This window comes from Pholis gunnellus (genome assembly GCF_910591455.1).
Source record: "Pholis gunnellus genome assembly, chromosome: 16".
Taxonomy (NCBI): Eukaryota; Metazoa; Chordata; class Actinopteri; order Perciformes; family Pholidae; genus Pholis; species Pholis gunnellus.
Window position 1 is genome coordinate 7,550,940 of NC_136543.1, and position 14,104 is coordinate 7,565,043.

The 14,104-nt window shown below is 40.3% G+C and overlaps 2 protein-coding genes across 2 annotated transcripts; one reads left to right on the forward strand and one right to left on the reverse strand.

The window, feature by feature from the left end:
• Positions 1-1,389: 1,389 nt before the first annotated feature.
• Positions 1,390-3,010, reverse strand: mrps21 (mitochondrial ribosomal protein S21). Its single transcript, XM_079175693.1, has 2 exons — positions 2,897-3,010; positions 1,390-2,125 (listed from the first exon to the last, which is right to left on the reverse strand). Exons 1-2 carry the CDS (start codon positions 2,977-2,979, stop codon positions 1,945-1,947), a joined length of 264 nt encoding a protein of 87 aa, XP_079031819.1. The 5' UTR covers positions 2,980-3,010; the 3' UTR covers positions 1,390-1,944.
• Positions 3,011-10,985: 7,975 nt separating this feature from the next.
• crabp2b (cellular retinoic acid binding protein 2, b) lies at positions 10,986-14,104 on the forward strand. Its single transcript, XM_079176621.1, has 4 exons — positions 10,986-11,151; positions 13,021-13,199; positions 13,496-13,612; positions 13,768-14,104. The coding sequence occupies exons 1-4, from the start codon at positions 11,064-11,066 to the stop codon at positions 13,816-13,818; spliced, it is 435 nt and encodes a 144-aa protein (XP_079032747.1). The 5' UTR covers positions 10,986-11,063; the 3' UTR covers positions 13,819-14,104.

Genomic DNA, 14,104 nt, shown 5'->3' on the forward strand with positions numbered 1-14,104 from the left:
GCAGAGCTCAAAGAAAAATAAAACTGTGGAGCTCACATCACAGAAAAATTACATTAAAAGCATCAACAGCAACATCCCCGTTAAGGCCTTCACACACCAGAGGGCATGGCGAATAAACAACACGCAAATGTGAAATACTCCACCACTAAAAGGTGTGAATAGATCCGTGCAGGCAGAGGACCTACCTGGTTCCTATTGACCCAGAGCAGCATCTGGCAGCCTGTCTGATAGCCTAAACTACTGGAAACTGTCTTATTGAGTTTCCCTTTCGCGAAATGCTGAGTGGATGAGTTCCCTCTGGTGAACAGTTGCTCAGTGTACATATCTAAGGCTTTTATTATGAAAGGTAAGAACGGAAGGAGTGGAACTGGTGTGCGCTGCCTTTGACAAGTTGAAGTAAGTAAGTCTGCCATCTTGGTTTCGGACTAGTCTACACATAGTCCTTCCCCTTCCAGTGTCCCTCATGGGACCTTATTTCGGAAAAAAATATGTATAATGGTCAACAGCAAAAGACAAATAAGTTATTGATCCACGCGCCATGAATTACAGATATGTTTGTCAATTTAAAAGACAGTTTTGCAAGTCAAGAAAGTCACATTTAGTAACTAGCTAGGTAACTTAAGCTATGTTCATGTTTCTATTGTTCACTATTTCTCCATCACAAAGTAGTTCCTATGAAAACTGCTCACACTGGATTAGCCACATTAACAACAATGCATATTCTGGAAAGACATTGATTTTAAATACCAGAGATTTTAAAAAGTAGATGAACTGGCCCTTTAAAAAAAGGAATCAGAGACAGCAGCCAGCTACTTTCTGTGTAACAATATAGGTCATCTATCAAGACTGCTCCTTCTGTCCTTACAATGCCACCCATTGACTGAAGCCACAGGACAGGATATCAACATGACCTGCTACCCTCTCAGACAAGTGAGCCTGGTGCAAATGTTTAACTTTCCTTGCGTGAGGGGAGCGAGAGCAAGTGCAAACACTGAAGTCCCCCGCGGTGAAAGCGCAAGGTCTGACAGATGTGCACGGCCGATGAGTCTCGCGTTTGGGAGTTTGCGGGAGGTGGCCGACATCGTCAGTGGACATTAACCCCACGCTGTGCAGTAATTAATTAAGAGTGAGATGATGCTGAGCAGAGACTCCATTCCCACAAAAACATCCCCCGCATTGTTTTGAGCTTCCGCCAGCAAATGAGGTCATGCCCAACTACTTACACTAGATAGCAGTTTGTGTGTTTGAACAGAAGCGCAACTGTGATAAATGAATATTTACTTATTTTTTCGGATCCAAGTGATGACCGAACAATTTCACATTTAACAATTTTCTTTGGCTGCAATAAACAAGTGGATGTTGACCGACTTTCTTGAATTAAATGGTGAGAAAACAGACATTTTTATTAGTTGGTCCACAAACAAAAGACAGCTAGTTCTGGTCAAACGTGGACGTTTTAGCCCCACAGGTTAAATCAGAAGTCACAAGCCCCGGCATCATCCTCGACCCAGACTTAAACATCAAATTCCACATAAGAAGGTGACTGCTTTAATCTTTTACATGTTTCATTGTTCTAATGCTTGGTTTGTTGTAAAGCACTTTGAACTACTCCCCAGAAAGACATTTTATATATAAATAAAATGTATCATTATTAAATATGTTCACAAACTTGAGATTTTTAGAATATGTAACACATTTTTCAGCTTTTTCCTCAACAAGTTTGTGTGGGAAGATTCAAAGCACAAAATGTCAAAACCAGATCTACAAATGTCTTTTTCCTTTTTTAACAATGAAAGCCACTTTTCTCGAAGCATTTCCGAAGTCCATTCAGATGTGACAGGGACACGTGTTGGGTCTTGACATGTGTTGGGCCTCGAATGCCTCTTATGTTTTGCTGGCCGTGTCGCAACAAGTCCATTGGTAAGATCCGGTCCCATCACACCACTAGCAGCCGAGCCAGGGATCCTCTCGGTTTGTCCTGGAGATGAAGGCGATCTTCCTGGCCATTTCCGTGTGGTAGATCCGCCTGCAGTTCTCGAAGTTCTTCCGCTGTCGCTCTCGGCAGGGCTTCTCGAAGTAGCGCTTGTTTTTCACTGTTTGAATAACTCCATCCTGAGTCAGGAACCTGGAGTTTGCAGAGAAAACGTGTGAATAGCAATTGACACTGGCAGACCACTTGCAACTGAAAATAAAAAAAGTATCAGTGGTGTAGAAGTAAACATTGTTACCATTAAGTCCTCATATAATACATGTATTTCTTAAAGGAGCTAAATATGGAATAAGAGCATGTCTATTGCCTCTGCGTGGCTCTCTACAAAAAAAAGGAGACAGTTGAGTCTATTAGAAAACAAACAACCGATCATGCAATTATGTTATTGTACACATGAAAATAAGGTTTTAGACCCCTGAAGTATGTTTAAGTCTGTTCTCTATTTCAATTAGAGATTGTTGTTATTTCCTCTGTTTGACCCATTCCGTGATGAGTGTTCCCCTTGATTTCTGCATTAATACTTTTTGAATATGCAACGTTGGCGCAAGTGATCTGTCTTCTTTGAAGCTGTGTTAGTGATAAAACACACCTAACTGCCCAAAACTGCCGGACTTAATAGTAGTAGTATATTCTATGAAATGTTGCTGCAGACTTTAAACCCTTTAATGTGGTGCTGGCGTTATTCTATCTTCCTCTGTATTCATATAACGAAACCCCTAGAACCACCAAAACATCAAAATGAGTGTTTAGCTACTAGCTAGCTCTTTAAGCTGTGACACCACTGCGCAGACGCAGCTCTGTGACATTGAGCGGAAGGCTAACGTTGACTTAGCTAACATTAGCTTGTCCTCTCCGGGATAACAGCCACTTTTGTAATATATGTTCTATAAAACACAAGAGTTTCACCTGTTTAAAGTCTTGTACGCCGCATCAACGTTGCCGTCCTGGACCATAATTGTCCGCGCGATGAAGCGAAGGTGCCTCGACATGATGTGACCGGTGCTTGCTTAAATGCCGACCGGCTGGAAACATGTAACAACAGAAGGTTCCGGATTCAAGCTCAAGCCCATAAATCAACGCTAGGTGACGCTTTTGTCTATTCTTGTGAATGCATTTTGTCGTTTGTATTCTGGATTATTGTTTAGTTGAGTGACACAAACATCAGATACTGTACACAGCATTTTAAACAGAAATAACTCCAGTATACATCAGTAAATCACATTAAATTAAATATTTCATAAAGAAGTCATTACTAACACTTGTATAATGTGTCTACCCATACCTGACTTATGCAGTAGTTGAGGTCTGGCAGGTAAGGTCAGGGTAGCTGCTGCAGTGGCAAACCACTAATAAACAAAAGCAATATTATCCAATAAAAGAAAAGGAGTGCATATAATTATCATAGAAAAAACAAAGTCTAAAACCTTGCTGCAAGGCTGAAACAAAGTACAAGACCACAGGTTTATATGATTAGCCGACTACCAGAAAAAAGAGCGAAACATATCTAAACTTCTGCGGCAAAACACACGGTCAGTAAATATTTGCTATTATTAGGCAGGTATAGCATTAACCTTAGCTTACTGAATCTAGAGAAAAGCAGTTATAAAAATAATGTCTAAACTATATGTTTTTCTTTCTAATTGTCTAGACTTTAATTGAATTAGCTAGATTTAACCTTAATTATAACTTATCTCTTTGTTTGATTCCAGAAAGGAGGATGAGGAATGATACATTATATGGATGGTTGCTGTATTTTGGAAGAACAGTACAATGCTGTTGGAAACAAACACACATAAACACACACACACACACACACACACACACACACACACACACACACACACACACACACACACACACACACACACACACACACACACACACACACATAAACACACACCCTGCTCTTTCGGATTGTCGATACAGGTGTTCCCACCTGTCACCCTTCCCTTTGAGAAAAGATCTAAATAATAACACATGTCATTAAATCTTATTGTGCCACCAACAACTCATTATGCACATCACATTTCGTCTGAACTTGGTGCTCCTTCTGAACAAACTCAGTTGCATAACCTATGGAACAAACAAAGAAAACATACTGATGTTGAGCTCTGTGCCAGTGGATAAACTGAACTCACCCAATGAGAAACTATAATTATATCTGAAAACTTGTCACCCTAGAATGATAATTAGTCCATCGGCTCTTTAGTTACCACCTCTTAAAGTAGACTGCTGTCGTTCAAAACCTGGAATGTGCCTTCCCTGGGGTGTGTCTGGACTATGGCCACCCACAGATACTCGTAATAACCTCCTGAGTAATGTTTGAGGTAACTATCATCTAATACACAGCGATAATTAAGTTATGGCATGTATTTTCCAACTAAGGATACTTTTTCACTTTTTCTTTTCACTTTGTGTAGAGCCAAACGAAAGTGAAGGGAACACATATTTATGTATGTTATGTGACCTTTTTATTGCTTATTTAATTGTTTTACACTTAACACATGTGTTGTTTGTTGCATGCCATCCAACATTTTTGAGATATATAGGCTACTTCAATGCAGTATGACTACGTCAATCTTTGTCATTTCATGTAATACAGTATTGGCCATAAATTATAAACAGGTACCCGTAGCCTTTAGATGCAGTTTGTTTTCCCTTTCCAGTGTTTAATAGACAACTATTAGTTGTGACTATTGGTTGGGAGTAATACATAGAAACATGTTTAACAAACATGCAGCACTACACTATGCTACATGGGGTCTACTAAATTGCCAGTCTCTCATTCTCTCGTTTGTGTTGATGTGTACATGAACAGTTGCATTCAGTTTGTTCAGCACAATGTTAGGACAATGCAATCTACAATTCCTGAGACACCATGTCACCCAACACCCAACATCATCATTGTCATCCACACCTGAGTCTGTCCGCTGCCTCTTCCTCACTGCGTTGCTTGGCACAGGTTTTCAGTTTGTGCAGTTCAGGTCATTGTTGACACATGTGCACTCTGGTGGTTTGCACAACCTCACTCATTTGTGGTGCTGGGGAGCCGTGCAGCCACTGGATTTCCAGCTGCCCCTAACGGTCTGTGGTCCTTGGGGCCTGATACAGATCGCTGGGTTTTGAAGAGACCGTCTCCAGATTGCAGGTGATAGTTGGCACGAACGGATGCATGAATAGGCGATTCTCATCTGGCTGGACTCGTCCTCACCAACTCACAAGGTGGTACTGCAGAAGGTGGACATCTGTAGTGTGATGGTGCGTAGAGGGCACATGCATGTACATGAACATGTTCATGTACATGTTCATGTACATGTTCCTATAGGTTCAAGATTGCTATTGATATCATATTTGGCTGTTTGTGTGCTTTTTGGTAATTGTGCAACGGTGCTAATTTGGGGAAAATAACAAAAAGCTTTTCCCGTGTATATTAATTTACTTAGAATTTACTTTCACTTATTTTCAACATGAGGGAAAATGGGCTGCTACTCGACGAGGGAACAAACTTTGACTTAACACCTGAAGGCCGTTGTTGAATAGTGTTGCTGACTATTTAAAGCCACCTTCCTGATATGTAATGTTAGCTAAGCTATCTTTATGCCGTTTTTACAAACCAGTTACCAGTGGTGGGAAGTAACTATTGCCCACATTTACTGGTAGGCTACTCATGTATATAGGCTACTTTAAGTCTACTTAAGCACAAGTTTGAGCTAGGCCCACTTGTGCTTTACTACACCTGAGAGAAAAGTGCACTACATTTATCTGACAGCTTTAGTTACTTGGTAGATTCATATTACCTATGCAAAATATTATTAAAAAAATAGCTCATGATGTTATTATACCAATAAGGCTTTATTGGTCCCCAGGGCAAAATTCACAAGCTACCCAGCAGTATGTTAAGTAATATATAAATAATTTAAAATTGGCTCCAACTTTACCTGCTGCAACATTAAAGCGATGAACCCAGTAATACATCAATAATTGAAGTTCAATGATTTAATACATATATATTATGCAGCAAAAACCTATTTTATTCATCGAAACAAGATGTTTTTTTCCTCTTTAGCTTTCTTTATTAAAATCTAAAAAATGCTTTAATAGGTTTCATTATTAAAATCACTTATCATTTCTTCCGGGGGGAGAACGCCCCCAGAACCCTCCACCTGAACCCAAACGTAGCCCTATTTTAAACATTTTCAAAAGCTGATTCACCTAAATGAATATTTGTATAAAATAATAATAATAATAATAATAAGTGAATAAATAGAAAGACAAACACACATCTGCAGATCTCTAGAGCACAGGGAACCCACCAGCATTTATCATAGTTTATAGGGAGATTGCTTTCAGGTGAATCACAGATTAATGACACTACATCCATTGCCACAGCAACAGGGACAGCGGTGTCCAGTGTTATCCTTTCACCGGGGCCATTCTCCTCTTCTTCTTCTTCTTCTCTTCACCGAGCTGCTGTTGTCCTCTGTGTGTTCTCAGTCTGAGGTCAGCCAGCGGTGAATGCTGGCCCTGGATGTCTACTTTGCATGCTTTTATATTTGCTTTCTCTGTATAAAATACCCGATGAGGTTAATCCCCTTGCTGTAACTCTATAGGGTATAGCTTCATGGTGCCACAGGGAGGAATGCTGGAGACAACCCACGCTGATAACATCACGACTCCTTTTGTTGGGTGAATGCGATGCATCATGTTTCCTGAGGCATCCCTTCTGATCCAGACCTGGTGAAATATTCTTGGCAGTGTGTGAGCGCATGTGAGGGAGAAAGAAAGAAAGAAAGAAAGAAAGAGAGAAAGAAAGAAAGAGAGAAAGAGAGTCTATAACCTAAAGAAAATTAAGTTTGCACTGAGAGGGTCTACCAATACATTGTATTCCACTAATGGGTGCAAGTGGAATTACATTTATTGGGAGTTAAATATATAAAATACATCTCCCTGACAGTACTCGAGGGGACTTCTTTTTTAAAGATTAGATTAATAATAAAAGATGAATTAGCATGTTGCACTCTGATACTTTATTTCCTCCTGGCATGAGGGGCAATGTAGTTTGTAAAGGTAGGCCTAAACATTAAGCTTATAAGTCTTTAGTCTTTGTCAGGATGCAGTAGAAGCGAGAATTTGAATGAAATCGTCAACTGAAGCTTGTTGAAAAAACTTTTCTTGGCCGCTGGAAGCTTTGTTTTTGTCTATACCTGCACCAGACGAAACAACCGTGGAATCCTTCACGTCCATATTGTGCTCACGTGTTTTTTACGGTCACATCTCACTACTGTAATCGTCTGAAGTTTCATCCAATCAGCGTGCAGAAAGGGCTGAGATCAAGTCCACATGAAGACATATCCACATCTGACCGCGTCCTCAGTCATATTGTCTGATAGAAGTTTGTCTCCAGTCTTATCAACAGCTGGGTTACACGTGTTTTTGCAACAGTTTGACACAGAGTCTTAACTGCAACTTCGTGTCGATCATTACTGTTTATATGCCGTTTTCTTTTCTCATTGAGTTCATTAAATAAGCTGCTTCCGGTCTTTTCAGGAGCATCGATGTAAGGCGCGACTGCGCATTTTACGCACGTGGCACAGCAGCTGGCATCTTTATTAATGAGGCCTATTTGAATCACAACAACGGGATGAGTGAGGATCTAACAGAAAGTGTCCGTTAGTTAAAACAACAACTCAGTTTTACGTGATTAATAAAATGTTCAGTCGAGATTATTGCTTTAATGCAGTGTCTCGTGGTATTTGCAGCAGAGACCTCATATTCACCGTGTCCATATACTGAACACACCCTCTCATAACCTTTACGTTAAACATCACGTTATGTCAACAGTAATAATGATAGTAATAATGAAGATCCTCATGTTTGTTTATCCAGGAGTCCTGTCTGGTTTCTGAGTGAGGGGGGAAAACATGTGCAGGAATGTAATCTCCCGTTCAGCTTTGTGTCTCTGTGCTAAAATATTCCACAAAGATAAGATCGGGTTCTATGTGCATCTCAAATACTCTCTGGTGCTGTAAAAACATTTTTTTAAAGTCAGTCTACACACCGACTGACTGAACAAATGAATACACGAGCATGTCAGAGATAGATTCTTCTTCTTCTTTTCAATTGTTGAAAGTGGAAGATGATGCAGGTTTTTACATAACTTATCTTGTAGCTGAGAGGGTTAATTAAAGCCACGAACCTCAAAATTAGGAAAAATATGAGTCCATTTCAACGTAGGATTTCCCTACTGTAAATGCTTTTTACTTATATTCATTCATTTCTTTTTGTGTTGATATCAAGATATTGGTTCAACATAACAAAACACACGTTACATTTTGAATTTCTAACATCTGCCTTTCAGTCACATTAAGTTAAATTAGTAAACATGAGGCCTTATTTATAGTGTCTCAGAGATTTACTCATTTCTCCCTAATTACAAACTCACTATTAAGTCCTCCAATAATGTAGAGTAGTGCTGATTGTAGTTACACTGCTATGACCGTAAGCTGAGCGAGCAGAAGGTGAATATTCATCTCATATCGTAGTGAGGTTATTGGCTGCATATACTAACTGTCCATTTTCATTTTTTAAAGACATGAAATTCAATATAAAAAAAAAAGTTTTGTAACAATCATATGAATCAAATTTCTGCTAAGTATGTTGTCAAACGTTTGTTATATTTGTCAGTTGTATACGTTTGATATCTTTATTCAGACATATTGAAAAAAAACGAAAACCATTTGAATTCCTGACACAGAAAAACAAGAAAACAACAACAAAAGAAATGTTTGTGTCATGTATCTATCAGTAGTTTACTGTAAACAAAAACCTGACGGCTCCTCAGTATTTAAAGTCATTTGGAGCGTTTGCCTACTTTAAATAACAGCAGGATGTCTTATGCAACAGAGGATATCAAAATGAGACGCATGTGTTTTCTAAGAAACCTATTACTCATGAAAGACAAACCTCAGTATGTGCAATTTTCTTTACAACAAATCTTATTTTCAGACATTAAATCCTTTGATGCTTTACATGACGTCATAATACTGAGAAGCAAATCCCTTTTCTCTCTAGGCCAGGCTGCTATATAGCTTTAGGGGCCATAAATTAAAACCATAGACTATAAAACATGGACATAGTCTCTGTGACGTCACCCATAAGTTTCTGAGGAGCCAAAATGAAGCTCAAGGAACAATGAATTTCGTTATTCATAAAGTTCACACCTCCTCCCTTTTCTGGCCACAGTCCTCTGTCCTGTCAGATTGATGAATAGAGAATAAGTCACAGTTGTTCCAGGGTTTAGCCAAGTTCTTGCTATCCCTTTGAAAACTGATGCCGGCAGCACGGAGGTCATCCAGCTGCAGTCCATCATCCAACGCCCGCGCATAACGGCAGGCAGGATGCCTGGTTTACAATTAACCGCACAGCAAGCCTTATTTTACCTCCGATATTTGCAGGACAAATTCTCCAAAAGGCACCACCACCCTTGTTCAGGGACTTAAATTAGCCGAGGAGACACCTCCACTGCGGGACTAATAAAGGATTATCTTATTTTATCTTATCTTATCTTATCTTATACTGGACAGCTAGCAGGTTGTGACGGCCCTTAATTATGCTTAAACTTAATATAATGTTTACAGGTGAGTTGTATAAAAATCCACCTCCATGACCGGGGATAGTAGCTATAGAGACCAAAACATATTGTTGTACTGGGCTGTAAACATGTTTATTTCTGCTGTAAAATTGGGTATTTTAACATGGGGATCTATGGAGATTGACTCGCTTTTAGAGCCTCAAGTGGCCATTTGATGAACTGCACTTCTACGTTGGCTTCATTTGGCCCTTGAGGTTGTCACTTGGTGATAACAAGACTGCGTGCATCTCAGCCTCCCAGCCGCTACACTGCAACCAGAAACACAGTTACTCTGTGCCTTTCTAGTTGCAAGTGTATTTAGCTCACTGCAGGGCAGAGGCACATTTCTTTAAAGGCCTAACCTAATTTCCCTCAAATCTTTCCATTTCCTTCTTTCTTTTTATTCATTTTTACTGCATTTTCACCAATTTCGACTGAAGCGTAAACTTCAATTTGAGAGAAATAGAGAGAAGGACCGTTTTGAACCAGTCAATTAAGTAACAAGTTGAGTCATTTCTGTTTTTTACAGTAACACACCAAAACGTAATGCTGGTCATTCCTTATACTTGTACATCCTTAATGTGCAATTAAATTATTAGTGCTACATATAATTAATGTATCATATAAATAAACAAAACTGCCTAAATATAAATGACTCCGGTATGTCAGAATGGAAGTATTTGAGGCATTAGCGTGCGCTCATGACACTGCTTACCTCACTGAGGAGGTTTCCTTTACAAAAATAAGAGCCCTAAAGACATGTAACCCGCCCCTGTCCCGTTCAGACAAAGACAGGATGAGATATGTTGGGTAAATAAAACTGATAGCCGATGTGCTCCCTGATTGTAGAATAAAGTGTAATTGTAGAGTGAAAATGCTGATGGCACGTTCCGGGATGGATGCCTCCAGCTGTGAGTCTTATCTGTTTGCTCTTTCATCTTTACAACCCTCCACTGTGGAGCTGAACACATTAACCCTGATATCTAATTTCATAGATAACACATAAAAACATGTCTAGTCTAAATGTTATTTGTTTTTTAATAATAGTTGTTATCCATTTCTTTTCACATTTAATTGTTCACTGAATCAGGCACCCAAATATTTTTGGACTTCTCGGCCCCACCTTGAGAAAAATATAGAATTAACACTTCATATCCGAGCCAGCTGCTCAAAGGATCTTACTGGAAGTGCATTTTTTCCAGCTCGTATCCAAATATTTCACCATGCTGACAGAGTTTACAGTCAGAGTCAGAAGGGGAAAGTCCCTCCCTGCCGCCAGCCTCTGTATTGGCTGGACCAGCATCAGATTCAGGCGAGCTGTCGGCCAATCAATGGAGCCGCAGATGCAGGCAGCGGAGCAAACCGGTTAACGGAGGGGGACAGAGAGACACCGAGCGCGAGTCTGCAGTCAAAATCCGCTTCTAATCTGCAAAAGAAAAAAACATGGATATGGAGAAGAAAACCACAGATTTCTCAGGAAAATGGAAAATGAAGTCTTCGGAAAATTTCGAGGATCTTTTGAAAGCTCTGGGTGAGTCATGCATTTGAGGCATTTTATGAATAGACAGATTATATATTTGATTTGCTTAAAAATGCCCAATAAAGTTGTTTATCTCTCTTTAAAAAAATGTCCAACACAAGACAGGATTGCATCCCCGCCACCACTTCTTTATTAATTAACTTCTTTATTAAAATGCTTTACATGCAAAAAGTCAAACAAGCTGCTTGCTGTTATCTGGTGTATCATCAACCATTCAGGTCCATTGTGAAAATGCAAAAAAAAACAGGATTAGAAAAGGAAAGAGAGGCATCTTCTGCACAAAGACCTGTCAATCAGGTTGACAGTGGCATTATCTACTGGAAATCCACTTGGCTGAGAGGTCAACTAGAGAACCAAAGTGGCCTGAAGTGGTTCTCTGTGGTTACATTGGTTTGCTCCTGCCCTGCTAACCATGTGTTCATGGGAATATTGGTCTTGCTTAGCTATACGAGACTATGGACTCCAGTTATTAGAGAGAACAGGAAGACGAGAGGTCAGGCGAGGACCAGCCAGTGGCATCCATTAAAAAATCTGAAGACAAATAGCCTGTGGAGGAATGTTAGATTAGACTCATCTGAAGCAGGGTTTTCCTCATGCGGTTGTAATTAGAGCCAATGTAAACGGAACTAAGCCTTGACATGGGCCCCAGCAGCCAGCCGGATCTGAGACTGACTTTCCTTCACTGCCCTGGGCCTCACTGACCCAATCTATGGCTCTGTGTGTGTGTGTGTGTGTGTGTGTGTGTGTGTGTGTGTGTGTGTGTGTGTATTGCCTCCTTTAGTACCACTCCATGAGCAAATATGGTCTGACCTGAATCTGATTTGTGGGGTAGTCTGGATGATTCTGAAGACAGTCCAGTTCACCTGAATAATGGCAAAAGCTAAAGGGCCAACAGGCAGTTTCTGTTTGTTTTAAATTAGTAAAACATCACATCTCTACTGACCCAGCACCAATATATGGATAAACGTATGGGACAGAAAATTACACATAATGAGATGCAAAGAGATTTAAAAAAAACTCATAACGAGTAAAGAGACACAAAACAACCACAAAAGAAGCAAAACTACCTCAAAGAGATGCAAAAGAACTGCAAATGTGCATCTCATTCAACTTGGGATAAGGCTGGGGGTTAACAAGTACCAGCTGAGTTTTAAGTTGGTTGGATATCGGCTACATTTGAGGATGAGCTATGTCTTTAACAATGGCACAGTAATTAGTGGTTTAAAAGATCATACCAGTGGTTTTGCATGTTGTAACACATACAAATGCCGTATGCTCCGTTTAAGTGGAAACCATTTTCTGAAGCATACCATAAATTCTTAGATCAATTTCCTCGGTTTAAGTTCATCCAGTAGAGCAACAAAAAAAAAAAAAGGTCAGCGTGATGAGACTTGCAACTAAGAAATGAAACACAATGAACATTTCACGGCCTTATTTTTCTCTTCATCAACGTGATGTTGTTATTGTGTGGCAATGCAGCAGCACAGACTGCTTTGCCAAAAAGCATTGCATTCTCAACCTTTGTTGTTGGAAATCAAACTGAGAAGACAACTAATAAGCAGAGACAGACATGAAGATGTTACTTCTGTAATTCTCAGATATCAGATGACAAAGATTCAATGACCGCCAAGCAAGGAAAAATAGTCCAAACATTCCCTGCTCGCAGCGGCATTACCGCACAGCGATACTGTAACATTGTCAAAAAAACTAAAGTTGCTGAAAGTTTAATTTTGATGGATTACCTATAAAGTGAAAATGTTGCACTCAAACGGGCTGCATGGAAGGTTAGGAAACCCGAGTAAGAACATGCTCTGGCTAAAGTTTGGTGGTTTGATATTAGTCCTGTTTGTGTGTGAGCAGGTGTGAATGTATTCCTGAGGAAGATTGCAGTGAGAGCGGCCTCCAGCCCGGCAGTGGAAATCACCCAGCAGGATGAGAGCCTGTCCATCAAGACATCCACCAGCGTCCGCACCACCAATGTCTCCTTCACCGTGGGCCAGTCCTTCAATGAGACCACGGTGGATGGACGTCCCTGCACGGTACACACCCCGTATAACATTCCTGTATTATGTCAATGCATGCGCACCAGATCGTGGCCAAGGACAGACTAACTAGCCAGAGTTATGCGCGAGAGAAACCATATGGAAACAATTTCAGCCCAACTCCAGAGTCAGTGCTGGTGATAAAATGTGGATCTGTTCCTCATCTCTTCATGCTGAGTGAGTGAAGGACATAAAAAAAAAAAGATCTGATATGCAGCGATCAGCACACGGGAGCTCCAGTTGTGACTTTATAGGATCCAAGGCACTTAAACAATGCATACGTTTCCCTGCAGAGTTGTCCTAAGTGGGAAACAGACAGCAAGATCAGCTGTGAACAGACTGTACAGAAAGGCGACGGACCCAAAACAGCGTGGACCCGAGAGCTGACCAACGATGGAGAACTGATACTGGTAATTATTTTGTTCACAGCAACCAATACATGACTTCATTAGCTGCTTTTTCCCCCCATTCGTTGCAATACATAACCCCTTTATAATGCGTGTGCCGTATTAGAAAGCGCCACCAAAGGTTAATACTCTGTACCTTTGTCGCTGTTTTCTTTCAGACAATGACTGCAGGGGATGTTGTCTGCACCAGAGTTTATGAGCGGGAATGAGGAAACATTTTCAAGACGGTCACGCAATACCCTTGTTTTGTGCCTCGTGCATGGTTTACATTTACTCGCCTTGCTTAAACTTCCTCGTCCTCCTCCCATCCAGTCAGATGTTGGTCAGATCTCAAACAGTGCACCGTGTAGAAAAAAAGGCTTCGGTTTACATGAGCGTATGTTGGCACAGTGGTTGCTTTGAGAACACCAAAGATGCCTGAACGTGCTCCTTTATGTATCATATAGAAATGTCACACATTCCTTTTCTAAAAGCCGTGTCTGCATTTTCTTTTCT

Bases quoted from the DNA above. Each gene is read 5' to 3' on its own strand.
- crabp2b (XM_079176621.1), top strand. From the start codon at position 11,064: ATGGATATGGAGAAGAAAACCACAGATTTCTCAGGAAAATGGAAAATG. The intron at 11,152-13,020 runs GTGAGTCATGCA...GTGTGTGAGCAG, and splicing joins GGATCTTTTGAAAGCTCTGG to GTGTGAATGTATTCCTGAGG. The intron at 13,200-13,495 runs GTACACACCCCG...GTTTCCCTGCAG, and splicing joins TGGATGGACGTCCCTGCACG to AGTTGTCCTAAGTGGGAAAC.
- mrps21 (XM_079175693.1), bottom strand. From the start codon at position 2,979: ATGTCGAGGCACCTTCGCTTCATCGCGCGGACAATTATGGTCCAGGAC. The intron at 2,126-2,896 runs GTGAAACTCTTG...TGCAAACTCCAG, and splicing joins GCGTACAAGACTTTAAACAG to GTTCCTGACTCAGGATGGAG.